This window comes from Cyrtonyx montezumae, unplaced genomic scaffold, assembly GCF_038088225.1.
Source record: "Cyrtonyx montezumae isolate F1298 unplaced genomic scaffold, pur_monq_1.0 scaffold_10, whole genome shotgun sequence".
In the NCBI taxonomy this organism is placed as follows: domain Eukaryota; kingdom Metazoa; phylum Chordata; class Aves; order Galliformes; family Odontophoridae; genus Cyrtonyx; species Cyrtonyx montezumae.
The window spans coordinates 14581410-14607700 of NW_027071826.1; the positions used below are offsets into that span (position 1 = coordinate 14581410).

A 26291-nucleotide genomic window follows, 5' to 3' on the forward strand; every position below is an offset into this window, starting at 1 on the left:
TGTATTTTAGAGATCAGAAATCAATTTACTGATTTATGGTAGACCACCTTCTGTCTTCAAATGTAACAGACTTCTTTTAAACTACGGAAATCCACAACAGATTTATAATGGAGAAGAGAAACATTAAGGATTTAAAGCAAATCTGTAAGGAATTCCACTTCTAAAACAAAAATACCATGTATAATGGATTGGCAAGTTAAAAGATTCTCATGAGAGAAAGAGATGTTAATTTCATCTTACAGAAGTACTACAGTACAGGGAGATAGATAAGCTTGAGGTTGTGCAGTAAGAAAATGACAGTGCCATGAAAAGACTTGTATGGTCCTATTTCCTGATATAGAACGTAAAGTACTCCATTTGACAAATTGGGAATTGCAGCTTGTGGAAGGAACATTGCTTCTGCAAGTCCTGGATCACTCAAAAAAATCCCCCAAAACAACACCTTATTTAGCAATTAATAGTTTGATTAATTTTTATTTGCATGCTTACTTTTTAGGATATGATGGTGTTTTTTTTTTTTTTTTTTGTTGTTGTTGGTTTATTTAAATAGAGAAAAAGAAAGCATTAGAAATATGCCCAGCATACATACAGTTGATCCATAATCAATCGCCATAGTCTGCAAACCCCACGGAACACCAAGTCCCACAAGAATGTCAAAGACATTACTGCCTATTGTGTTGGACACTGCCATGTCACCAAGGCCTGCAAAAGAAAAGCAAGTTTCAGGTGAAAAAAGAATAGAATCAATACTCTGTTTCTAGAGGAAATTAAAGGGGAATGATTGGCATTGACCAAAGCCCTCTTGGACTGGCTTGAGTATCTGAGGTAAGGAGACAATTTTCATAATTGGAAATTACGTTTAACGTTGGCTGCCATTCTGCACCAGTACTTGTGAGGAAGGCAGAATCCTCTCCCTTTGCTTGTTTTCCTTAAGCACCAACCTAATTTCCACAAAATGCATACCAAGAAGGAAGAGGAACTCTGATGTAAATGGTACAAATCCTGCAAATACTTAAGAGCACAGAGAGCAGAGACAGACACTGCCAGATCACAAGTATAGTCTCTACTTAAAAGGAGATGCTGAAAGAAATAGCATGCTTTCAATCCATTTTTATGGCAGTAGCCCTCTCTACTTTTTAGAGGATTTGTCTGCAAACTGCCTTGTAACCATCTTTGATTCCAAGTACTGCAAAAATGGTGCCTTTCAATGAGAAAGGATGTTTTTCCACAAGCTACCACTTAGCTTCACTTTCAGAGGAAACAATCCTTAGAGTAGTTTTGCCTAATTATAAGGAAGAACTAATCTAAAGCAGCAGCCTGATCATTAAAAACAATTCATTTTCCTTCTGTTGCTTCAAAGACCTGTTTGCCTAGTACTACATATGAGAATAATCTAGTAGGAAGGTAGTTCCATAAGAACCTTGAATACTTCTGTGAGATTCAGTGCTTTTATGAGATTTTTTCCTGCACACAACAGATGACATAATTACATTTAAGATACTTCATTCTCCAGTTTCCTTTTAACCAAACAACATTTAAGAGCACTACTTCTATCTCAAAGGTGGTACATTTGAGTGCTTAATTTATCACTTCAGAACCCTTGCTGTTTGCCCAATTATGTGTTCTGGAGATCTCATTAACTGGAAAAAAAAAGCAAAAAAGACTACAGGGACTGGAGTAGTGGAAAAGGATAAAATTAGGACCTGTTCTTATTCTACTGCAGTACAGGAGATCATACTTTCAGATTTAATGTTTTTCAACAACAGGAAGGCATGTGGCTACACACATTTCACAAAAAAGGAAATGTAAAAGGCCTTCACAGAATGTCAAAGATACATGAGAAAAGAATTTAAAATTTCAATTGGAAATGATAGTCATGCCTTCAAGTTTATCTAAAACCTTCTCCAGTGCTACTTTTCATATGTCCCAAAGGAAAAGAGATCTGCCTTTTGATGAGAAGCATGCTTGGTGTTACACCATTTTTGGTAGATCATCTTAGACAACTTCACTTCCCTGGGTTCAACAAATCTTCTAGAAATCAATACAAGCTTTTTATATGGATCAGTGCTGATTAGAATACATTCCTCAATACAGTTGTCTAATAGCTGATATTTCAGTTTTGTCTACTACTTTCATCTTTTTACCCAGGTTGACATATGCCATGTATGAGATAGCTAACTGTTGAATGACAATCTAGAATGCTAGGCTGTGCCCAGCCCCAGTAAGTAAAAGAAGGGAAGATTTTTTGGTACACAGTATTCAGCAAAGTGTTTTGTTTTTCATCTAGGCTCTGAAGCAGCACAAATAAAAAGAATTAAGAATAATAAAATTGCACTGAAGGTTTATGTGCATGGAGGTAACAATTCACAGAGCACGTAGCATGTATGTAGGATTGCAGGTATTCTCCTGCACACAATACCTTGTCGCGCTACTATCAAGCTGGCCATGCAGTCTGGGACGCTTGTTCCTGCAGCTAGGAAAGTAATGCCCATGATCACATCGGGTATACCAAGGGTGTATCCAATCACAGTCACCTGAACAGTAAGAAAAGGAGATAAACCTGTCACATTCAGAAAGCCTCCTCAACTTAAGTTTGATTTCAGGTGTAGACCCTCAAAGAATTAGACTCAAGATCCATTTCTGCAAGTGAAGTGTGGAATAACTAGCTTAAAATCAACCTTGTGAAAAAGGAAAGTATCTTGGACATAGTCTTCAGTGTTTCTGAGCAAACAATAAGCTTCATTTTCTGTACTTCTAACAGGATGTATTGATCTTTTAAAGAGGAGCACAGACAGAGTCAACCTATAGCTTTGTTTTTATTCTTTATAACAGCAAGATTGTTACTTCTCCTTTTTAAAAAAGGATTGGAATCAGTTTATAACATGATACAGTGTCAGAGACATAAAGAACTTATATTCCAGCATATATAGAAGGAAACAGTATTTTTAGTAACTCCTGATACAATCCCAAAGTGAGCAGCTCCAGCTATATTTTCCCATGAGAGTCCAGATGCAGCTTTACAGCTGTTAAAGGAATGACTGAAGCTTGTAGCAGAACTCTTGGAGAGTACAGGGAACATTATTTAACTGGAACATCCAAAGTTGACTGAAAAAAAGTGTATGGAAAACAAACACTAACAGGCAACTGTGCTTGAAAAAGAGTGTGAGAAGACCAAAGTGGGAAGAGGCAGCTCCTTCATTGCAGAGAATACCAAGGGTGACAGTCTTCAAGTTTGTGTTGTTTTCTTGAAATAGCTTGCCAGCCTCATACATGAGGAAAAGGGGATTTTCAGAAATCCACTCACAAACCTTTATATTTTCAAAGGCAAGCTGTAGCTCAGAAGCAGGAGCGGGCATGATTCTCCTGTTGTAAATGGTAATAGTATTAAGGTTTGTCAGCATCTTAAAATTTAAGTGGTAGTCTAGCCTTGGCAAGCACGTCTCTTGCTTGTGAAGGGGACATCTACAAATGGAACCAAGGTGCAGAGCATGGTCTGACAAAGGACATATGGTATGAAATGAATGTGTGGTTTTGGCACTATTATACCAGGCAAAATGAGTGGCTGGCATATGGATTTTTCAACCTTCAGGGAGCGGGGGATTACTTTATAGTGTCAAATGTTATGTATCAAGTGTCTATTAAAAACAGAAGGCAGCATAAATATAAAGCAGTCTGCAACAGTCTGCAAATGTCTGACACATTTGGAGAAGATATGAATGTTCTCCACCCAAAAAAATGTTTTGCAAATAAGGAGTTCAAGAACAAAAAGTCTTCCATATATATAACTGTAAGAGTGTATATATATGGCTATGAGTGCATATACTTATAAGGCTATATATTCTCCCACACAAAACAAGCTGACTACTTTTTCATTATATTTTTCTTTAAGGGGAAAAATGGTAACAAAATTCTTTGGCAGCACGTCCTACATATCTTCTAGCTACAAGTATATACATTTTGCACCTTTTAGTGCAGAAAAAGGTAGTTTTCTATATTTCAAAAGTATAGTTCTCATCACGGAAACAGGCTTCCCTGTTCATGTACCTTCTCTGACTGAAAATGTAAACTGGAGAACCTGAAAGAGGGTAAAAATTAAAAACAAATCTACTCAAAACTTAAATTTGCTCCTAAATTGATCACAGTTTATAGATCTATACCTGATACACCCCTTTTCAAAGAAAGGGTACGTGGAAACATAACAATGTATGATATTAAGTATGAAAGTCCTCCTCTAAGAATTATTCCATTCAGGGTTTCACAGCACTTCAACTTTTGCCATCCATCTGCCTTTTATACATGCTTATTTCAGTATCAGATCATACCACCCAATTTCTAAAGGTGTTTAAGTGTGGCTATTAAAAGCAAAATACTTCCATTTTGATTCCCTTTCGTTATTAGGATGTGAATGACATTATTTGAAAATCAAGCTGTGTTGGGCACTATACAGTAAAGGACCAATAATTTGTACAAAAAAGATTAGCAAAAGGATATAATTTTAATAATTAAGAGTATAACCTGAAAAGTCTGCACTATGATTACATATTTTCAACAAACACACAAAAGATCTGTGATCTATTTTGAGATATGAATTTTACTCTCTATGGCAGGTTTTGCTATGTGCACTTACCATCCACACCATAAAGTAGGAGAACAATGCTATCCAGAGAGTGGATAAGACGAATGTGAACATAAACCAGCTCTCCCAGCGGGGTTTGCTGCAGTTTGGAATGGTGCAAAAGAGCACAAATATCAATGGCCACGTCAAAATCCATTTAAGTTTATTCATTTTTCCATCTGCAGGACAAAAAAAAAAGGAGAGAACCAGTTTAATTTTTTCATTAGTATCACAGGCCCAAACCTCACTGAACACAGCAGATGACAAGATCTCAGAAGGCTGATTACAACTGCATGTCAGTTCATTTTCCAGCATATCTTTTTTATCTATGCTTGCTCTCTGTTTGCACTCTCAAGCAAACTCTGCTCTCGCATGCACATCCAGAATCTTAATGCTAAGCCTGCCAAAGCGTATCTAAATCCAAGTAGGATTTACAAGGATTTAAAAGCATGGCTGCTTTTATAACCAAAATGAACATTCTGGTCTATTGCACTTTAAAATACCTGCATTATTACTAATCCAAAAGCAAAATTAAACAAACAAGCAAACAACAACAAAACAGTATTTTAAAAAGAAGATGGAAAACCTTGTAGATAAAATAACCTGCAGCTTATGTGCAGCAATAGAAAATAATTTCAAAGAACACAGAAGTACAGATCCAACCCGTGAACATGATAAACTGGTTTCACATACCCCAGTGTGGACACTTGGGCAGACTTTCAATCAAGGAGATGCAGATCTGTTAACTCTCTCCAGTTGTACATAGTTCCACCTTGGGTTACTGTCCTATCCTCTATAAATCAATGACTTTCCTTGTACAGCTCACTGAAATTAACAAGTGAGCAATACCAGACCACTGTCACTAATGATGGAAGCAAGAACAGATTTTCTAATTTTTCAACACAAGTGAAGTTGTTTAAGTAAAATCCTAAAGGATAATTAATAATTAGGGAAAACTTCAATCAGCTTCACCAGAAAATTTATTTCTACAAAAACATTGTAATTTAGGACTTGTTCAGTGGGAGTTTTTGTCAGTGAATTCAACTGAATCAGATCTGTGCTCTGTACCAGTGTGCATCAGGCAAAGAAATCAAACATTGAACCTTTTAAAATTAATAATAATAGCTTTGCTATTTATGAGGCTTCTTAGTAGTTATCCAAATGCAAGTCTTCATTTACATAGGTACATCTCCTGGTGCTAAGTTATAGAGGAGTTCCTTGAGATTTCCTTGTAAATTCTAAGATGCCAATAACCCACTGGGAAACCTTAAGACTGTTTGGCTGTTTATTCCCTTTTAGCTTGTGGCTGTGGAACTTCTAACACACACACACACAAAAAGCTATTAAAGTCTCTTCATCCAACTCCTATGTTTTTACCATGACTCTGGGAATATCTCACAGATTTCAAGTCCTTTTCCACGCTGGTTACGTATACCATTACACAAGTTTTAACAACAGTAACTTTTCAGTTCTGTCCAGAAAAAGAAATGACACTTCTTAGCTCATGACTCACTAACTTTATTAATGGTGCTGTAAATATCCTATGGCGTTTTATACCTCCTCCTGTTCAATTTGTTTTGGTTTGGATCATTAGGAGACTACTGCTGATTAATTCGTGCTGTGTCTACCCATGCTGCTAAGCAAGCCTGGGTCATAATCAAACAAATCAGTATGGCCCAGGCAGATAATTTCCTCAGTGTAAATTCCAAATGCAGGGCGAGTGGGCGACTGTTTGACAGGAAAAAAAATATGGAAGCAATTCCGACCTGATGTTGGCTAAACCTGAACGACTTCACTGGTGCTACACACAGGGGATTCAGGCTCATTTGCCTTTCTAATAACATGAAAAAGAAATAAAATTGCCTGGGGAACAAACAAATAGGGAATAAACAGATGCTCTCAGCCTCTGTTGGAGAAATGCATCTTGTCACAGATCCTATCTAATGTACTGAATTTCTTAAACAAACGCTTAACTGTGAGAATTCACAGGGCCTTACCACCAGCATTGCTATGCTTGCTCAAATCCAGGAAAACAGAAATGCTGGTGGAGATCTACTTGCCTTTCTTGTATCTTACTAGTGATGCTCTAGTCTCAAAAAGCCTGGGATAAAACTACATTGTTTTACTACATAGATCATGAGCTACCTAGTTCATGGAGGTGATGTTTGTATTCACATAGCAATGAGGCTTGAGATTTTAGGGATTAAGAACTGTAAATTTGGGTTTTGTTGGCCATTTGCAGTTAACTAGGAATAGTTATCAACTTTTAAATTGGCTTCTCTTCTATAAACTTTTACATAAAGCCTTAAATGTATCTGGCCTCAGTTCTGCCTTGGGCTGTTTTCTTCAGCTCTGACTACATTGGGTCATGGAACTCACATGGCACTCAGTGATAAAGAAGTCTACTCTTATGCCATAACTTTGTAGTTTAATAAGAATGTAGGGCCTTCAGCATCAACTTCAGTAAAGTGCAACCTCTTTTCCTCAGGATCCTGATGCTTTCATTCACTTCTCCATGAATACACAACAGAATATAAACAATATCCAGGTTAAAAAGGTCAGCTGTTTTTAAACTACCTCTTAACACTGCTCTTTTGTTGTTTTTTGACTGCTCACTCTAAAATAGCCACTAAACAAATTGTTGTATGATTGTTGTTTAGCTTCCTAGTACACCTGTAAGGAAGAAAATTCTCATCCTCATTAACCCTATTATTCAATACATAGCTGCTCTGTAAAAATACACCAACAGCCCCTGTTACAGGCTGTTAGCTCAGCTGTTTTACAAGCAGTACCAGCCCTGGGTCTGAAGGCTGCCGTGGCAACTGACAGCTGAGGAGAGGTGCATTTTGCCACACTTTCTCATGAAAATAATGAGAGAATAGGGCTTTATTATAGAAGACAACATCATTATAGAACAGCCTGTTTACCACAGTACTAAAAATGTATTAAGAGAGAGCCCTACAGGAAACGGTCCTTCATTAAATCTCAGCATATTTCTGGGCTTGTCATCTTTTCAGATGTTCTCAGCACTGATCACAAGAACTATTTTCACATACATAAGGGTACTGTTAAAAGAAGTAAAAAAAACACACCTTACAGCACTGATAAGAAAGGAATATTTCCTGAAGGCACAATGGAAAGTGAGTTTCTATAGGAAAAAACACTATCCTATTTAGAACATTTACACAGCAGAGATTTGATTTTTGCACAAAAGCATGAAGTCACACTTGTGTTTGCATTCAGATCAGCATGCTATTCTTGAAATAAATTTCACAACTCTTCCAATTTATTATGTTTTGGTTTTCAAGGCAGGGTAGCCTGGGGTCACCCCAACAAAATTCCATTCGCATATAACTAGAAGTATGCACCTAATGTGCTCCAAATAATAACGAGCAACTTAGTCCATGGGACCATGCTAAAGCTAGCCTCAAAGAGAACTTACAAAAGCATATGGAGTAGATAACCTTAGTTGATAAGCTGCATGAAAATCACTCTCATTGAGTTTAGACAGACTCCACTTGGCCTTCCCTTTAAAAGAATAGCAATCTAGCACAAACCACAGCTCCACGCACAGCTGGCTAGTTCAGGACACATCTTCAGAACAAAGGAATATCTATAAATTTTAACAGGAAAAAAGTATCTCCTAAAGGCAATTTAGTAGTTATATGATCTAAGAAAAAGTTACAAAATCCCTGAAAAGCATGATTCTAATTGGCATATGGAGATTTTAAAGTATGTTTTTATGAATCCCTACACTTTCATAACTTACGGTAACTAGAAAGACAGGAAAGGTTTTCTCTAATTTAAGTTCACCTGTAAAACAAGGTTTTCTAGAGTTTGCTTCTAATTTCAACTTTTCTGGGTTTGTTTTTGTTTTTATTATTTTGACAGTAGTAAAGGTACAGTAAAAATAAGGCATTTCATGTCCAGGCCAGGATATTTATGCTGTACTTCATTATTTTTAGATTACTGTTTACCTTTGTACATCTCTAACATTTATCATTAGTAAAAACATGAACATGTTTTTCCCCCAGTGAAAAGTGATTTTCAAATCACCTCTCTCCTGGGTCCTAATTAGGCTTTATATTAGAGATTATATTTACACTCACATATCATTAGCAACATTAATTCAAATCTTGACCTGAAAATGTGTTATAAGTAGAATACACACCTCCACATAGAAACTTCACAATAATTCAGACAGTGAGTATATTACTGCTAGAAAGTTCTGTGATTTACCAGAGTTAAGAGCGACTGAAAAAATTTAATATAGTAAATTAGCCTGAGAGCTTATTTAATTCCTGAGCACTTCCAAAACACAGCAGTGGAATATCAATTTTTGTCCAAGTATGGGACCAGCACTGAAGCAACCAGAAAAGATGTAAGAAACATTGTGAATTTTCCATCAGAATTATTTTCCACTGAAATTGCCTTTGTTGCAAAATCAAAAATTCTAAGTAAGTTTTTAATTTTCTGTTAGGAATATTAACACAAACTGCCCCTCAGGCTTCTTGGAAAATCCTGATTGATTTCAGCTCTGCAAGTTTTTCTAGGAACTGTGGAAGCAAGAGACTCCCTATATTAATGCACTACAGCCAGCCTATGCAGCAGATAGCAGATATATAGATAGATGGATATAGATACAGACATACACACTATAGCAGATAGTATCCCAGAAGGCCTGGTCTTTGTCAGCCTTATAACTTGGCAGCTGACATATTAAAACATTGGTAATTCAATTCTTCATCCTCATTCAAAGCAGACTATTTTCCAGAATATTAACACGTCTCCCAGAAGTTTCATTTTCCAGAATACAAGTTACAAATTCCAGACCATGAGATCCGTGCCAAACAACCCAAATTTCTATTCTGAGTCTGTGCCTTTACCACTCCTTGCACGTTCAGATTTATGCCAATAACTTTCTCTTAAAGACACAACTTTGGTATACTGGGAACTGGTCCCGAAAAATAAAAGACTTTGCACCATTTGCAGAAACAAGTTTTACTCTCAGTTATTGTAAGTTTACACAGGACAATATTGAGCAAAAATTAAAAGTAATTGAGCAGAGTACTCACTATATCTTGTTTGACTTGGATTTTGGCATAATTTAATTTTTTTTTGTGCTATTACTTATCAAATTTTTAGAAGGTAGAAATAGGATTTACATAATTCCTCAAATTCCTCTTTTCCCTTTCAAAAAGGTGAGCAAACAATAATAGAATTATTAAACTAAACTTGCACCTATTTTTCATCCAGTTTCTCCTGTATGCCTTCCTATGTAGCACACATTAAATGCTCTCTTGGAACATATTTTCTAGTTTTCTTCAAAAGGAGTCTGCTTCATTAGCTCCAAGAATACAATGCAAATCAAAAGGCAGTATATGTGAAAACTGGTGAGATCTGCCTCAGAAGCACACTTCTGAAACAAAATTCTATGGTAGATGCACTATTATACAAACATTATTTAAGAGGAAGCTCTCCCAAAAATACATTTCAGAATACAGCAGTTAAGTCCCAGTTAAGAAGAAATATCTTCTTGGATGAACTTCTCTCTTATAGTATCAAAGAGGCAATGGGAACCAGCTCCTTCCTAATCCAGTCACCTAAATAATGTTCCCAAATTTAGGAAAAAGCACTATAAAGCAGGACAGACAGAGTCTGAGAAATAAACAAAAAGAATTAAAAAATTACAGTACATTTTACTTTAAACAAGTAGGGAGCAGGAAGCATGCTCAGCCAACTTGTGGTCAAAATATAAAAGAACATTGAGAGAAAGTATGGACATTGCTGAGGTGCTAAGAGAATAGCAAAAGGCCAGAACGAGTTTCAAGGCAGTAGGACATAAATGCAGGTTGTCTCATTCTTCCAAAAACTTCTTTATAAACTCATGGTTGGATTTAGAATATTGGGCTAGATGAACATTTGTTTTGTCTGAGAACAAATATTTTTTACATTTTAGCCAATACAATTAATCCCTTTTTGCTTCTCTTCTACATGTTGTCTTTATACTTTGGATCCGTACAAAAATGAGTAGGATTAGTAAACTCCTTTACTGCTATCTTATTTTATCTCCAGGAATTAATATTCTTTTTTAGCTAACATTATAATGACTTACATAAAGCAACATTAGTCCAATCCTATAAAAGATGGAATTCTTCATTTCTGTAAAACAATTAGGAGTTGAGAACACTGTGTTTTAAAGGATCTTGAACATGTGACAATGAATGAGATTTAAGCATCCATTAAGAGCGGCATAGAAGTGCTTTTCTGAGTCTGGGTTCTAAAACATTACTAAGCTATTCAGGGGCTTTTACACATCATTTTGTTGTTAACATATGCCTGCTCAATTTCATCCTGCTTTATTCTAATCCTTTCTTACCCACCCTAAAGTCTAAGACCTGCTTCCAAACAAGCGTACAGTAACAGAACAGTAAAGCATCAAATGAGCCTTTGTCTCAGAAGAAAATTACTTATGCCTTGATGGTTAGGTCAATAAAAGAATCCCTCTTCCAAAGAGAAGACTTCTATCCACAGAGAAACTAGAGACAAAGGCTGTTTTGCATGATAACATGTACTTTCCATAAAAACTACATACTGTATCCTGTTTCAAGACAGGCATGAACCACACCCTGAGGCTGAATAGCATGGAATGTTTGACATATGGAATCTAGGCTAGAGATGAGTTACGACTATTCTCATGTAAGAATGCTTTTCTCTATTTATGTGCACTAAAGCCCTACTTTTATTACTAAGCATCACCAAAGGGAATAAAGGAGAACAATAAGCAAATCTTACAGAAGGCAAATGGTACCTGGGCATGACTTGATGATGCATCTGAACTTCATTTATTTTTATTTTTTTACTTCAGAACAAGCTTGTTCTTGCAAAAGGATGTAGAACATACAATTTGAGGGAGGGATGTCAAACTCCAAAATAGGCTAAAATAAATGACTAAAGAAAGCAGGAAATAAAGGGTTGGGACACATCATTGCCATTTTTGTTGCAGTTCTTTAAAAAAAAAAATGGTGGTGAATTTTCTGCTTATCACACTGCAAGAAGTTGACTTGGATAGTACATTCGGTGCTTATTCTTCATAGAACTCTTAACAGTACTGAAAGCTTGAAAATATATCAAAAGAAAAATAGAAGGGATTTTGGGAAATTGTCTGTAAAACTACCTTTTTCCTAAAGCCAGTTTCAAATGACAGGATTTTTTTTTAGGCTACTGATTGTATCACAGCACTTAAACAACAAAGAATGATGCTGTTTATATTTTCCCTGGAGTTACTTGAAATGTACTTTTGAAAGCAAAAATATAAGACTTTTCCCTCAGAATATAATCACAGAATCATAGAACATCCCCCGTGGGAAGTGAACCACAAAAATCAACGGGTCCAACCGCTGGCACCATCACTCAAAACCCAAATCATATTTCTGAGATCGTTGTCCAAACATTTCTTGAACTCCAGCAGCTCAGGGCTTGTGCCCATTGCCCTGAGGAGCTTGTTCCACGCCCACCACCCTCTGGTGTAGACCCTTTTACTAACACTCAACCTGGCCCTCCCCTGATGCCGCTCCTTGCTGTTCCTTCAGGTCCTTTCACTGTCTCCAGAGAGCAGAGGCCGCCCCTCCCCTCACCCACTGGCAATGCTGAGCCTGATGCACCCCAGGGTACCACCGGCCCTATGGCTGCCAAGGCACACTGCTAGCTCACATTCAGCTTCCAGCTACCAGAACCCTCAGATCCCTTTCTGCAGGGCTACCCTCCAGCCTCTCATGCCCCAGTCTGAACATATATATAACCAGGGTAGGCTCATACCAGGTGCACTGCCCGGCAGTGTCTCTTGTTAAACTTCAAATTGGTTTGTAATTTCCCAACTCTTTATTAGAAAGCATCTTTCTGCAAGATCTCTCTACCTTCTAGGGAGTCAATAGCACCTTCTATTTTAGTAACATCTGCAAACCTCTTTAGTATGCATGACTACAATACTGGAATGGCCTGCCTAGGGGGGTGGTTGAGGCACCATCCCTAGTGCTGTTCAAGAAGCGTTTAGATGAGGTGCTAAAGGACTTAATTTAGTAGTTGGGTAGAGATAGTGATAGGAGGATGGTTGGACTAGATGATCTTATAGGTCCTTTCCAACCTTATGAACTTATGAACTTATAAAGGACTTAATTTAGTAGTTGGGTAGAGATAGTGATAGGAGGATGGTTGGACTAGATGATCTTATAGGTCCTTTCCAACCTTATGAACTAAATAAAAAAATACTGTGTCCCAATCATTTATAAAAAACAATTAAGAGAATGGGCCCTAAAATGGAGTCCTATGGAACCCCACTAGTGACCAGACACCAGTCTGACATAACCCCATTTTACTATAACCCTTTGAACCTAACCCATTAGCCAATTGTTCACCCAAACTGCTATGTACTTGCATAGCTACATGCTGGACATTTTGATGATGAGAAACAGCATCAAAAAGCTGAAATCCAAAAAGATCACATTTACTAACTTCCCTTCATCAACTACAAAGATGATTTTGTCATTGACAAAAGCAAGTTAGTCAAGCAGGACTTTTCTCTCATGAACCCATGTGGGTTACAACCAGTGACTGCACCATCTTTCAAGTGTTTTACAATAACTCCCAGAATAATATTCTCCATGATTTTAACAGGCGCTGAAGTGAACAGTTGAGTAATGACTATTATAGATTATCATCTCCAGACAGCAGAGGAATAACAATAAATGAAAAACAATGATGAGGATTCATATGATGTTAATCCCATTAACAATTTTATGCAAACTCTGAGTTCACACTGAACTTCTGCTCCATTCCAGTAAAACTGAATCATCAGCGTTTCCACTTTGGCCTCTCATACTCAATTTTCTTGAGGATTTTCTCAAAAAATGCAGAAATACTGCATTAAGAGAACTTCAGTGACATAAGTCTTAACACTCATCTTGTTCCAAACATTTAGTCTATTGCGTATGTCACACACTTATGTAGCTCCACTCCAAAGAATGTTTATTCATAGAGAATAAATAATCGAGAATAATTGTCTGAATCTTTAATATGGCAGTTTGATTTCCAGATAATGTTTGCTACATGTTAAGAATTCTGAATTATCCTGGAATGTAAAAATAAGTGCACAATGGTGCAGCCCAATTAAAACTTGAATTAAAAACACTTCATACTAACATCTGTTAAAAAATCATCTTTGCCAACATGTGTATTCAAATCAGCACTTAAGATGTTTTGTTTGTGTTTTGTGCAAAAGTATATTGCTGATTTATTTCACCATGCAATAAAAAGGGTTTTTTATGCGCTCATTATCAGGAGCACAGCTAATAAGCCCACCTGTAGTGTATGAGTTTTCCACTCTAAACCCCAATAAAAGCCTGTAACTGCTGACTACAAGAAGATCCTCTGAAAGAACACAGTTCAGTAACATATTTAAACAGTTTTATCCAGACTTCACACAGCTCAGTTCAGCTATTTTCTCAGTCACAAACTTCTCTTTTAAACTGATAGCAAATGAAGCAATGGAATCTTAAAGAAATTAGAACTGTGATAAGTGGAAAATTCTTTTTCTCTGTATGTGATATTCATCTATATTGCATAATCTTGGGGTTAAACAGTTGGTGTGTGAGAGAATACTCGTGACTACATACCTGCGATAACTCATCTAATCTTTGCTGTCTAATCTCCAAAACATATGAGGGGAGTCAACCTGTAACGTGCTACAGGCATCAGCATAGTGATGTTGGTTATATATAGCCCTTCACACTAGTTACTAAAAAATTTCAAAAGCTTTTAAGAAGTTAGTTTTATTATTAGCATTATTGTTTTAATAATTTTGAACACCTTCAAATATATTAAACATCTTTTCTCTCTAAACCCTCCTTACTCTTTGTCCAAGACTCTTATCTCAAGTTCTAACATACTTCTATACCCAGCTGCCTCTGTCCTAGTAAATTCCAGCAGAGCATTATTAACAGTTCAGAACTGCAATGCAGTGCTTGCTAAGTTGTTGTGTCAAATTTTTGAATATAAACCTACCTTATTTGCTTTCCCTTCACCTCTGGCAAATCAGGACTTCTACGGTGCACGATGGTTGGAAAACACATCCTTAAGATCTGCTTTCAGTCATGTGGCCTCCATATTTTACTGTCATGAAATCCAGCCTCTAGACAGTAAAGTCATATCCTTTCCTCCTCTTCGTCCCCATGTATTGTCTATTCCTACAACCCACTGTTTGGCATTTTAATTCTCGTTTCCTTGCCCTAAGCATCTGAAAAAGTAAATCATCTTACCTGGCAGTGAAAACGGAGACAGACTATCCTGCTCATTTTCCTCCTCTTGATTCACCACAGGGATGTTTCCATTTTCAATATTCTGATGTCTCCCATTCTGAAGTGGTTTGCTTGAACCATTGGCGGACTGGATTAACCGCTGACGCTGCACAGTATCAAAGACAAAACTGCCATAAATTTCATTCTTGACTTTTTTTATGCCTCAGTTTTGCTACCTGCCTATCCCAATTAACATGAGCCCAATTCATGTTTCTCCACAAAGCCTTCCTTTGCCAGCAACAAGCAAATCTGTCTGTGGTCTATCTTCTTGTATGAGGTCAGCATTGACCATGCACCCCAAAATTAGTGGCACGAGTACTACAAGCCACGATCAACAAAGTTGTATCTGTTCTTACACCTCACATTTAAATGATATTGGTTATTCTGAAGCACTTCTCACTAAGCAGTTCCCATTCAAACAAGAAGAAGAGTCATAAAATGGTTTTTACCCTACTAAAGTTGGCTTACTTATCGCCTGAGATCTCTCCTACACAGGAGGAGGATGTTCCTTCCCATCCCCATTTCTTGCAGTAAATGTAAAGGTACTAGAGTACTGCTTCAAAAACAAGATTAACTTGTCCATGTCCAAGCATATAAACTCACAAAGCTCATATATTGCCCCTACAGTCTGTTACATTCAAAATATATATTACAATTACAGTAGAGTATTTATCAATATATATATATACGCTACTTACTATGCTGGGGAATGTGAAATGTAAAAAGAATTTCCTACACTTGTATAAAAAAATAATTTAGTTTGTTAGGTGAGATAATACAGAGTTGATAAATGCTATCTTTTTAATGACAAACTGTTGCACCTTCATATAAACTTCTGATTTATCTGGAAAAATAAAGTAACTGCATGACACAGTAATTAAAAATAGAGAAAACTTTGCAAAACTTTGGCAGTGAGAATACATAACAATATAGATTCAAAATGCCCTGATATAGAAAATGGTTTTTGCAGATGTTGAACAGCTAGGAAGTATCAGCTCCATGGGAACATATACTTTAAGAAGTATTTCATTCTGATAAATAAATTGCTCTAAAGAAACACTTTTATAGAGGCAGCTGTTACTCTGTGCCTTATCTGATCTTTTCCCTTCTAGCTATACTTCATGCAGGGTCAGAACAATGTCACTTGGCTGATTCTGTCACTTCAGCTGCAGAGTGTGAAGCAAGCAATAGGTAATGGTGACAATGCATTAATTAAGAGATAACCAAAACTGTTCAGAGCAAATCCTCACATGAAATGATTTTAGTGCATTTTGAGTCAATGACTACAATGAAGACTACAAGGGCAAGCAAACATCTGTTGTGATTCTGACACACTGCTCATAAAAGAGCAGTCCTTACGGACTTCTGATTGGCCTGCCTGCTATACTTTCTTATTTTAACTGCTTATGTAATGGTCAAGAACAATTATTCTGCAGACAAAATCCAAATGGTGCACATACACGCATACACTGAAACAAACAACTGGCAGGAAGAGCAGGGAATCTCTCCCTGGTGACTGCCCTTCCACTAAGACTGACAGCACAACCAAGTTGGAACTCATCTTCAGTTCTGCTGTGACGTGGTTACTGCAGAAAGCTCTGCCCCACTCCTAGAAACACAGTAGAAACTGAATTCCGCAATCACTATTGTGGTTTGGTATGACTCTTTGGCAACCCCTCTGCCTCACAGTCATTCATTGTTTTCATAACAAACCTACCTCATTAATTATAAGTCGGCTTGCCATCCGCATTCTGGTGCGTGGTCCAAACTTATTTGTGATCATAATCCTTAATCCAGCTTCAGGGAACCGGTATTTTGGGGGACTGGAGCAGATGATCTCATCCACCATCACAACACTGTTTTTGCCATACTGCTGTACACCCTTCACTAATGACCACAAATGGACAGAATTAGTTATAAGATCTACTCTTCTCATTGCCCAGGCTTTTCTCTTTAGGCATGGAGTAACACTAGTTTGAATATCTGAATTCACCAGCGATTTTCCTGCATCTGTTCTTCAGAGGTGCTTATAATTTAGATGACACATTGAAAGGGGATTTCACTCCAGCAAGGCAGCCACCAACATGCCCTCAAATTAGTGGGAGCAACTTTTACACAGACACTCCTGATGTAGCACCATTTTCTTTTCTTTTTCTATGGCTTTGTAAGCCTTCCAAAAGCACATACATTGTGAAAGCACAGAAAGCACTCCCAAAACCTATAAAGCTATCCTACTGGATTAGGGTGTTTAGTAGATACTGATACACATCCAGTAGTCTCTAATGTTGTGTTTACTCCTTTTGGAAAGGAATTCACAGAACACTACCACACCTTAAACATTTCAATATTTTAAATTATGAAAAACAGCAATTGTCCAGGAAAAAAAAAGCATTTAAGTAAGCTTTTGTCAGTATTAAGAAACTTGTAACAAGGTAAAGAGTTCTGTTCTATGATTTAAGAACACAGACAAAAACAAAATTATATTCATTCAATACAAGTACAGGCAAGGACTTTTAAAGGTTAACAACATTCAGTATTCTCACAAATGCTAGAGACTACATACAGCACACAAAGCAAGGCTCAGCAGACAGGAGACATACCCATATGGTGTTAGAAAGCAGGGCAGGAAATATGCATATGACTGCAATAATTATTACACAAAATATTATATTAGGAAGAAAAAAAAGATTGTTTTACAGCTTTCCTTAGCTTGCTTCACCCTCCCACTCCCCTTATACGTTGTTACTTACATTAAGAAGAGGAAGAGAATGTAGGAGGGTAGAAGTGAAAGATAAATATTAGTGTGTGGTTCCAGCCAGGAAGCAAAGAAATCTAAGGAAACATTAAACTCAAGCAAAGGAATTAAAATGGATCTGTTCTACACAGACAAATCTGCATAGTTATTGTTTGCATTGTTACAGCGATGAAATATTTTTGTTTTTCAGGAAGAAGTTTTTCTGGATCCATGAAGACACGTAAAACACATTTTGCAATAAAGGTTTTACTGTCTAAAAGAAGATTCTAACAAAGTTGTTGTAAAACCGAAGAAAAGTAACCTTCCACTGCCATTAAATACAAAAAACCATCAAGCCTCTAAATCATCAGTAAACGGCTACATCTTCTACCCCCCTGCATTTGAGTGTGCTGCTTTGTTTCACTGCAAGTTCTCAGTGCATACATTGGGGCGACCTGAGATACAAAGATCTTTGGTTTCACAAAGAAATATGTCCTCCCCAGAACACACTCTGTAGTCTTGCCTTGCAGTCAAATCTCTAAAGGTGAAGAGAACTACAAGTGCTTTGCACTTGGCAAACATAAAGGAGCAATTAGCTTCCCCCTTCTGACATTTAAAACAAATTAACCATGCCAAGTAATGCAACTGATGATACAAGCAAGGAGCCCAACCATTCTTACAACTTCTATAGTTAGTATAGTAATTGCTCTCAGGTGAATTTTGGTCAAGTTTCCATAGTGCTTCTTTATTTTATCTTTATCATAAAAACAACATGAAAGCATTGCAGTTGCTCCAGAACTGCTTATTAAAACAATAAGGAAACAGTGACAAAACATACTCACCTTTGATAAAAACTGAGTAACAATGCAAAACAAATCACTGTACATAAATGAATAACTGCAGCTGTTCTGACTTATGGCAGCAAATCACTCATGTTTTCATAACAGCTCCACAGTCTCACTCTATATGCCTATAAACGTAGACATATTGGCCCCATACAGGACAAATATGCTCCATCTAAAACTTCAAAAGTCCCAGATCTTCACAAATGTGAAACAGTAAGAATTATTTTTCAATTCTGCTTTGTGACATTCCTCAGACAGATATCTTCTGAGGACAGCTTTTTCTTTTAACAAACTTTCCATATTTCCTGCTTACCATGAGTGTCATTTCCTAAAGCCCTGCCAGAGTCAACAAAAAGCTTCTTGCTGATTTCAATTTACCTCTAGTCAGTCTCTAAGGTATCTACAAATCCACTTTCACTATCCAATTTCCACTATCCAAAAATCCACTTTCAAGAACTTCTGTTTTTAGGCAGGCATCAAATCATGCCACCTGGTGGAAATTTGTAAGAAAAGCCTTGTCTGTGCTTTAAAATAGGAGCATTATTTAAAAGTGCTAATACATCACTTTCACCTGTATGTGTAGGATTTGCCCTTCAAACTGACTTTATTTTACAGTGAAAAGATCTCTTTTTTTTTTCTTTGCAACTTCTTTAGTGTAAATTTTTATAATGTAGCAGTGGAAGCTCTAGAAAGTAATTTAGAAAAAGAGCAGCATATTACATATATACTGTGAACTAGCAGTGCTGCTGTTTCAGAAAGCTACTACTGAAGGAGGTACAGCTCAGCTTAGGAAGCCAGCCAAGTGCCAACTATAACATCAGTCCACTGATATGGCATATGGCACGTGTCCTATTTTGACTAGGGAGAAACAAATGATGGATCTATGTTATAGATTTCCAGCACAGTTTCTTGACACAGTGTATCCATCAGTGGAGCAACTAGGCTGGCACCACCATCTTCCTCTTCCACTACCCAATGCAAACTCCATTATCTCCTTAACTTCTTGTTTATTCCTTCTGTTCTTTATAGGTGAATAGGCAAGCACTGTGCGTTATATCCCTTTAAGATTCATCTCTACAGCCACTCTGTGATAAAAGTATATAACAATATCATGGACTCCTCAGAATTGGAAGGGACCTTTAAAGGTCATTTAGTCCCATTCTCCTGCAATGAACAGCAACATCCACAGCTAGATCAGGTTGCTCAGGGCAACCTGTTCCAGGGCCTCACCACCCTTACTGTAAAAGGGTTTTTCTTTATATCCAACCTACATCTACTTTTCTTTAAGTTAGGACAGGAGGAAAGGGGTTCAATCTCCACAGACCCTGCTAGAGTCTGTCACCTTTTTTTCTTGTAGCTCCCCTTTAGATACTGAGAGGCCACTATCAAGTCACCTCACAGCTTTCTCTTTTCCAGGCTGAAAAGCCCTATCTCTTTTAGCCTGTCCCTGTGGCAGAGGTGTTCCATCAATTGGATCATTTTGTGGCCTTCTACATGCTGCAGCAGGTCTGTGTTACTCCTGTACTGAGGATACCACAGCTAGATACAGTACTCCAGATGAGGCTTCACCAGCACAGAGTACAGGGGCAGGATCACCTCCCATGAACTACTGGCCACACTTCTTTTGTTGCAGCCCAGATTACATCAGAACCCAAAAAACACCTCAAAAATAAAAACCTCTAATATCTGTATTCTAACACTGAATCATTTTTTTCCTATGTTCCCACTGGAATACATCAATTCCCTATCAGGTATCCTCTAAAACTTGTTATGACTGTACCTCCATGTACAAGTAATGGACTTCACTATATCATAGTCAGTGTTCAAGGAAAAAAATCATTGCAAAACAAGACCAAAGTATTTCCAAGACATCTTCACTTAATTGTGCTATTATGAGAGTTACTTCAAGATCAGTATTAAACAGCTCTCTAAACAACATAAATGAACCCAAAGTATACGTGCTATCATTGTATAAATGCAGCAAGTGATACTACCAACTCTGAAGGGATTCTGATTCAAAGCAAAGAAGCAGAAACAAACAGTTCTCTATATCTGCTATAAATTCCTGTTTGACACTACTGTTTAGTGCATGGAGACCTTTCCAAATATTTTCTTCATTTTTGCTGAGCTCAGCCTTCTAGAATGTGAGACATTTGCTAAGAAGATAGCAAGGTGACTTCACTCATAAGGAGTTGCTCAAGCTCATTGAACTATATAGCTGGAGCTTTAAACAAAGCAATGATTTATTTCTACAGAAAAAGGAATGGTAGAAAGAAAGGCAAATAAGGTTAGAAAAGTAAACAAAACAACAAACAACAACCTGGGCATATTTCCTTACCTTCAGTACCTGAAGCTGAGTGTCATCTTCTTACCCTTTATGACAACAAAACAAACCACAAAGAATCTGCATTTCTCACTTACACATATGTGCTTGGCAATGTATGCAGAGCTATATAGACATGTCAAAATAGTCTTCTGAAGATCTTCTGAACTCAACATGTAACCCCTTTTGCTCACTGATCTGCGCTTATCTTTCTATCTACACTGAAGACTCAGCTTTTGGTTCCAAACTAGTTACTCCATTTTTTATTTCCCCCCAAGTAAAAATAACCTTCTTCCTGATAAAAAAAAATATTTCACAGAGTCATAGCTCACCACCAAACAGAAGAAGAAAGAAAAACTTCCCATGTGCAAAGCAATTTATTTTCAGAATCTCTATAGAACAAAATTTTGATGTTTTTCCTCAACTGGTGGTATGACTACCGAATTTTCAAGTCATTCCAATAAAATATCCTACTTAAGATTGAGTTATAAGAGTGTTTTAATCATCATTAAAGAGAAAGAGGGCATCCTGTGAAATATTGTTTTTCAATGTCCTGTCTGCTCAGCCTTACCGTTCCACAGTAATGGAATGGATGGGTCATCACAACTAGAGGCATAACATTTATTACCATCTTCCATCTCATTGTCAACTGTGTCCCCATTTCCAACATTCTTGCTTTTGAGGGTGAAGAAATTTTGCATCTTCACATTGTACCTGAAAATGCAAAAAAGGCCTGGAATGCTGTATTTCTTCACCAATTTTTTAAGCATCTAAGAACAACTTATGCAAGCAAGCAGTAAAGCACAGATGCATGTCCTCTGACAACGAATAGGAAATTAAGAGAAAAGGCTACCAAATCAGTGGCAATATAATAGCATAGCAAGGGCTGTACTTCTCTCATGATGTAGCAGAACGCAAAAAAATACTAGGTCAGATTCAGTGAAGACAGAGCACTGGAGTTACGGATTTTGAAATCAGGACATTCACTACACTATGGTTTATTTCCTTCTGCACCAGCTGTCAATTTCTCTCACTGTTTCCCTGAGTATGGTGTTCCCCATTGCAGGCATTTATTTGGAACTCAAAATTGATTAAGCACAAAAATGCAAGGGGCCATACAAAGGTTACATACATAGGCTGGCTGCACTATTCTCAGGAGGAGAGCCAAGGACAAAACCACACCCAAAGGATGATGGTCAATTAGCATTTGAAGAGAAGAAATACAGAAGAAAGAAGCACTTACTTCATTATAAGTATGTAGAATGAATACATAATGATGAGTATAAGGCTTTCCCACCTCAGAGACAAAAAAAAAAGTATTAAAAGACCAATGAAGCAAGTTTTGTGTAGGAATGTGCATTTAACATCTAGTACAAGTTACATTTGCGTACACAGGATTCATGTAGTTAAGATTCTGTGGTGCCTCAGGAGAATAGGGGAAGCAAAGCCTGTCAAGTTCTTAACATGCAAATAAAATGTAATCCATTTATACTAAAAATGTGCTACGCAGACTGAAACCACTGAGGATCACAACGCCAAGGCATTCTGTTGCATCAGTGCTGAAGCGTAGGCTAGGCACACTTTTAGAGGACTATTCCAGAAGATGCCTGTGATCTTCCACTAGAATCCCACCTTTTCCTATTCTCTGGGACACCTACTATACCTGTAACAAGAAGAATAAGAGCAGCAAAACTTTCTTAGGTGTCAAATCCAGCTGTTGCTTACAGGTTGCATGAAAGAAATCTAGGTATGCTGCAACACCATTAACTGATCAGTCTCATGGCAAATACAGTATGTTAAGGAATAGTCTAGGCAACTTACCATTCTATTTTCTCATCATATATGAACTAGAAAGATAAAAAAAGAGAAACAAGTTTACATTCCTCTCATCTATCTTGAAAAACATTCAAATTTATTTAATAAATATCAGTAATGTCTAGCCAGAAGCTACTGGAGATTTACCCTTTTGACCCTTTCTAACCAAAACTTTTACTGTATGGATTATGCCCCACACAGCTCTAAAGCACATAACTTTTGTACAAGGCTTGGATCCCTGTTAATGACTGTAACAAATATTTAGTAAAGCAGTATGAGCTTGTGAGAGAAATTTCACTTCTACTCTGCATACTCCTTGTGTACAAATTGGAGAGATATGGATTTGAAAGGTGGAGTATTTGGTGAATGAGGAATTGGTTGGACAACCACATTCAAAGAGCTGCAGTCAATGGCTCTAGTCCAGGTGGAAATCAGTGATTAGAGGGGTCCCTCCAGGTTCTGTACTGAGTTCAGTAGTATTTAGTATCTTGATTGATCATGTAGACAGTGGAATCAAGCACACCCTCAGCAACTTTGCAGATGACACCAAGTGGTGCAGCTGACATAATAGAAGGAAAGGATGCCATAAAAAGGGACCTGAATGGGCTCGAGATGTGGGCCCATAAGAACAATGTGAAACGTAACAAGGTAAGGTCAAGTCCAAGGTGCTGCTATGAGTTGGGGCAATCCCAAACATCAGAACAGACTAGGAGATGAAAGGATTGAGAAAAACCTGGCAGTGAAGGCCATAAGGGTACTGATGGATGAAAAACTGGGCACGAGCTCAATTAGTGCAGTAGGTTAGTGTGGGTAGTGTGTGCCTGCAGCCCAAAAAGCCAACTGTATCCTGAACTGCATAAAAGGCCAGCAGAGCAATGGAGGTGATTGCCCTGCTCTTCTTCACCCCTGTGAGACCCCAGCTGGAGTCCTGTGTTGAGTTCTGGGGCAACATGAAAAATGTGGACCAGTTAGTGTAGGTGCAGATGAGGGACACAAAAATGATCAGAGGAATATATCTCTCCTACAAAGAAAGATTGAGAGCTGCATTTGTTCAGTCTGGAGAAGAGGAGGCTCTAAGGAGACCTCATTGGAACCTTTTAAGACTTAAAGGAAACTTGTAAGAAAGATGGAGAAAGGATTTTTACAAAGAGATATAGTAACAGTACAAGCGGTAATGGTTTTCAACTGAAAGAGGGCAGATACTGATTAGATATAAGGAAGAAATTATTCACTATGCGAGTGGTTAAACACTGGAAAAGTTTGCCCAGAGAAGCCGTGCATACCCCCTCCTAGGAAACATTCAAGGGTTGGTTGGATGGGGCTTTGAGCTACCTGGCCTAGTGAGAGATGTGCTCATCCAGGGCAGGATGGTTGGAACATGGTGAGTTTTATTGTCCCTTCCAACCCAAACCATCCTACAATTGTACAGTACATCTTTTAACTTCAGCAATTGATCAGGCAGCTAGTGATCTATACTTCTAGAAATCAAACTAAGTGGCTTCTTCCCTTTCCTGGTGCTATAAAAGAGTATGTTCAGATCTACTTCACTGTTCTAGATAAATAAAGTGATATCTCACTGGTGCTCTATTTAGAAAAATTTACCCAGAATCTGTGAAATAAAACTGCTGTGTAGAAGCAAGACACAGCCACTTTCTCTATTTAAAATAGAGGTGCAAGGTAGAGCTCAAAAATTCTCATACCCAGTAGCAGTCCTCTGAGTCAGAAGAGAGCACTAACTACATCACATACACCACTGGTCTCCAGAACTTTACAAATCATAGGTACAAAATGAATGGACATGGACTAACATGATGGGCACACATTCTGTGAGGCTGTATAAAGTTCTGTATTTGGCAGAATAGAGCTGAGTTTTCACTTCTGGATGGCACTAGAATTAGTTAGGAAAAAGGTTGTTTATCAGCACATATCAATGCTTAGCAGTCCATTCCTCCAAAAATCAAGCAATAAAACCTTTAATTGATAAGAGAGCTACTTACAACAATAAGTATGATAACAGATAAGGTGTAGTACACAGAGTCTCGGAACACAGCCCACTGGGTAAGACAGACCACCTGAAAAATGTCACAGCTTTAGACAACAAAAGTAAGCAATTCTAAAGACAAAACAATGGCTTCCATCTTGCAATCATTTGGATATGTGAGCACAATTATGATTAAAAATTCTGGAACAAATAGTTCCATGCTAACGGGAACTCCAATCGGTTTGTTAAACAATGTACCTATAATAACCAGTATCAATAAAAGTCATCAAGAAACTTCCATTTATGAAACAGATTTCTTACTAATAATATTTTAGTTTCACATAATTTCAGCTGTAAAGTACAACTCATTATAGTACAACAGAGCAATGGCTCCCATATTCTAGTTGTGGACATAGCAGACTAAACATACAAAAAAACATAAGATACACAGTCTAACCACCTACTGAATAGATAGAAGAAATCTCATTACACAGAAGGATTAACAGAGGCTACTGATCCATCTGACTGTGGACACAGTATTGTATGAAGAGGAGTGAGGTTCCTTCCTTTTTTTTTTTTCCAAATAGCTGTTCAAGAAAAATCAATCAAACATAAGCAATTGTGTCCCCAAAGAGAGGCATCTTACTAACCTGTCCTGCAAATAATCCACATACACCAACAATGCAGAGGACGTTGAAAACTGCTGAACCAACAATGGTTCCTACTCCAACATCTCCATGAGTGATAAATACACCTGCAGAGGAAAACATGTTATTAACTCCATCATTTCATTTTAGGATAATTAACAGATAATTAATTAGGACACGTACTACCTAAGAATAACATCATTTCCAAGTTTCACTAAAAGGTTTCATAATGAATGCTCCTCTGTGGACTATTTTGTGCTTCTAGTCTATCTAGCAGCTCCCCATTTTTGTATGAACATCTCCAAATATGTATTTTTATTAAAATTAAATAAATGTCTTAGCCCATTAGTTCTACACTAAGTCCTGTATTTCACACCTTGGACATGACTAGTGCTCCATTCAGATGAGTGAAAAATATCTCCACTCACATCAGAAGCATGAAATTCCTTTCACGCAGTAAAATACAAAACAGAAACCTTTCTCTCAGACATTCAGTATTTAGCAGCTTTTTGGAATGTCTCATGGTACTAAGAGATTCTTCCCTCAAAAAAAAAAAGGTATAATTCTTAGGTCTAGTAATGCATGACTTCTAACTCCACCAGGCAAACATTTCCATTAGTGCTAAACCCACATATGCCTCAAATACTTATCTGTAATAAAATTCTACGAGAATGGCAAAAAATAAGGGTTGGAAGAGAACTCTATATATTATCTAATGTAATCTTCAAGACTGAGACAAGACCAAAGATAAACTGAGTGCACAACAAAGTTGTGTCTTGTACTTCATATCTTTTACTAAAGGGAGCCTTAAAGACTTAGTGGTGTTTTTTTTTTTTTTTGAGATTACCTTTAAAATCATAGTTTCTTAACCTTCTTTCTACATAAACAATCCTTAATAGTATAGAGATTACTTGAAAAAAGTCAGTAAGTAATGTACATAGAATACTATGTCTTTGTGACTTTAGCAGATTTGTTCTTC

At 37.3% G+C, this 26291-nt stretch overlaps 1 protein-coding gene across 3 annotated transcripts in view; it reads right to left on the reverse strand.

The window, feature by feature from the left end:
- SLC24A4 (solute carrier family 24 member 4) overlaps positions 1-26291 on the reverse strand; it is a 77404-nt gene that overhangs the window by 2171 nt on the left and 48942 nt on the right. For 2 of the 3 annotated variants that reach the window (XM_065751111.1, XM_065751095.1), the window contains exons 6-15: positions 25316-25419; positions 24682-24756; positions 22691-22716; positions 22113-22166; positions 21441-21583; positions 16685-16854; positions 14929-15073; positions 4628-4794; positions 2420-2534; positions 590-702 (exon numbers count right to left, since the gene is read on the reverse strand). In XM_065751111.1, the coding sequence (XP_065607183.1) occupies positions 590-702; positions 2420-2534; positions 4628-4794; positions 14929-15073; positions 16685-16854; positions 21441-21583; positions 22113-22166; positions 22691-22716; positions 24682-24756; positions 25316-25419 (1112 nt within the window). The remainder of the gene's footprint in view (positions 1-589; positions 703-2419; positions 2535-4627; positions 4795-14928; positions 15074-16684; positions 16855-21440; positions 21584-22112; positions 22167-22690; positions 22717-24681; positions 24757-25315; positions 25420-26291) is intronic. The other variant, XM_065751103.1, reaches the window with a different exon arrangement.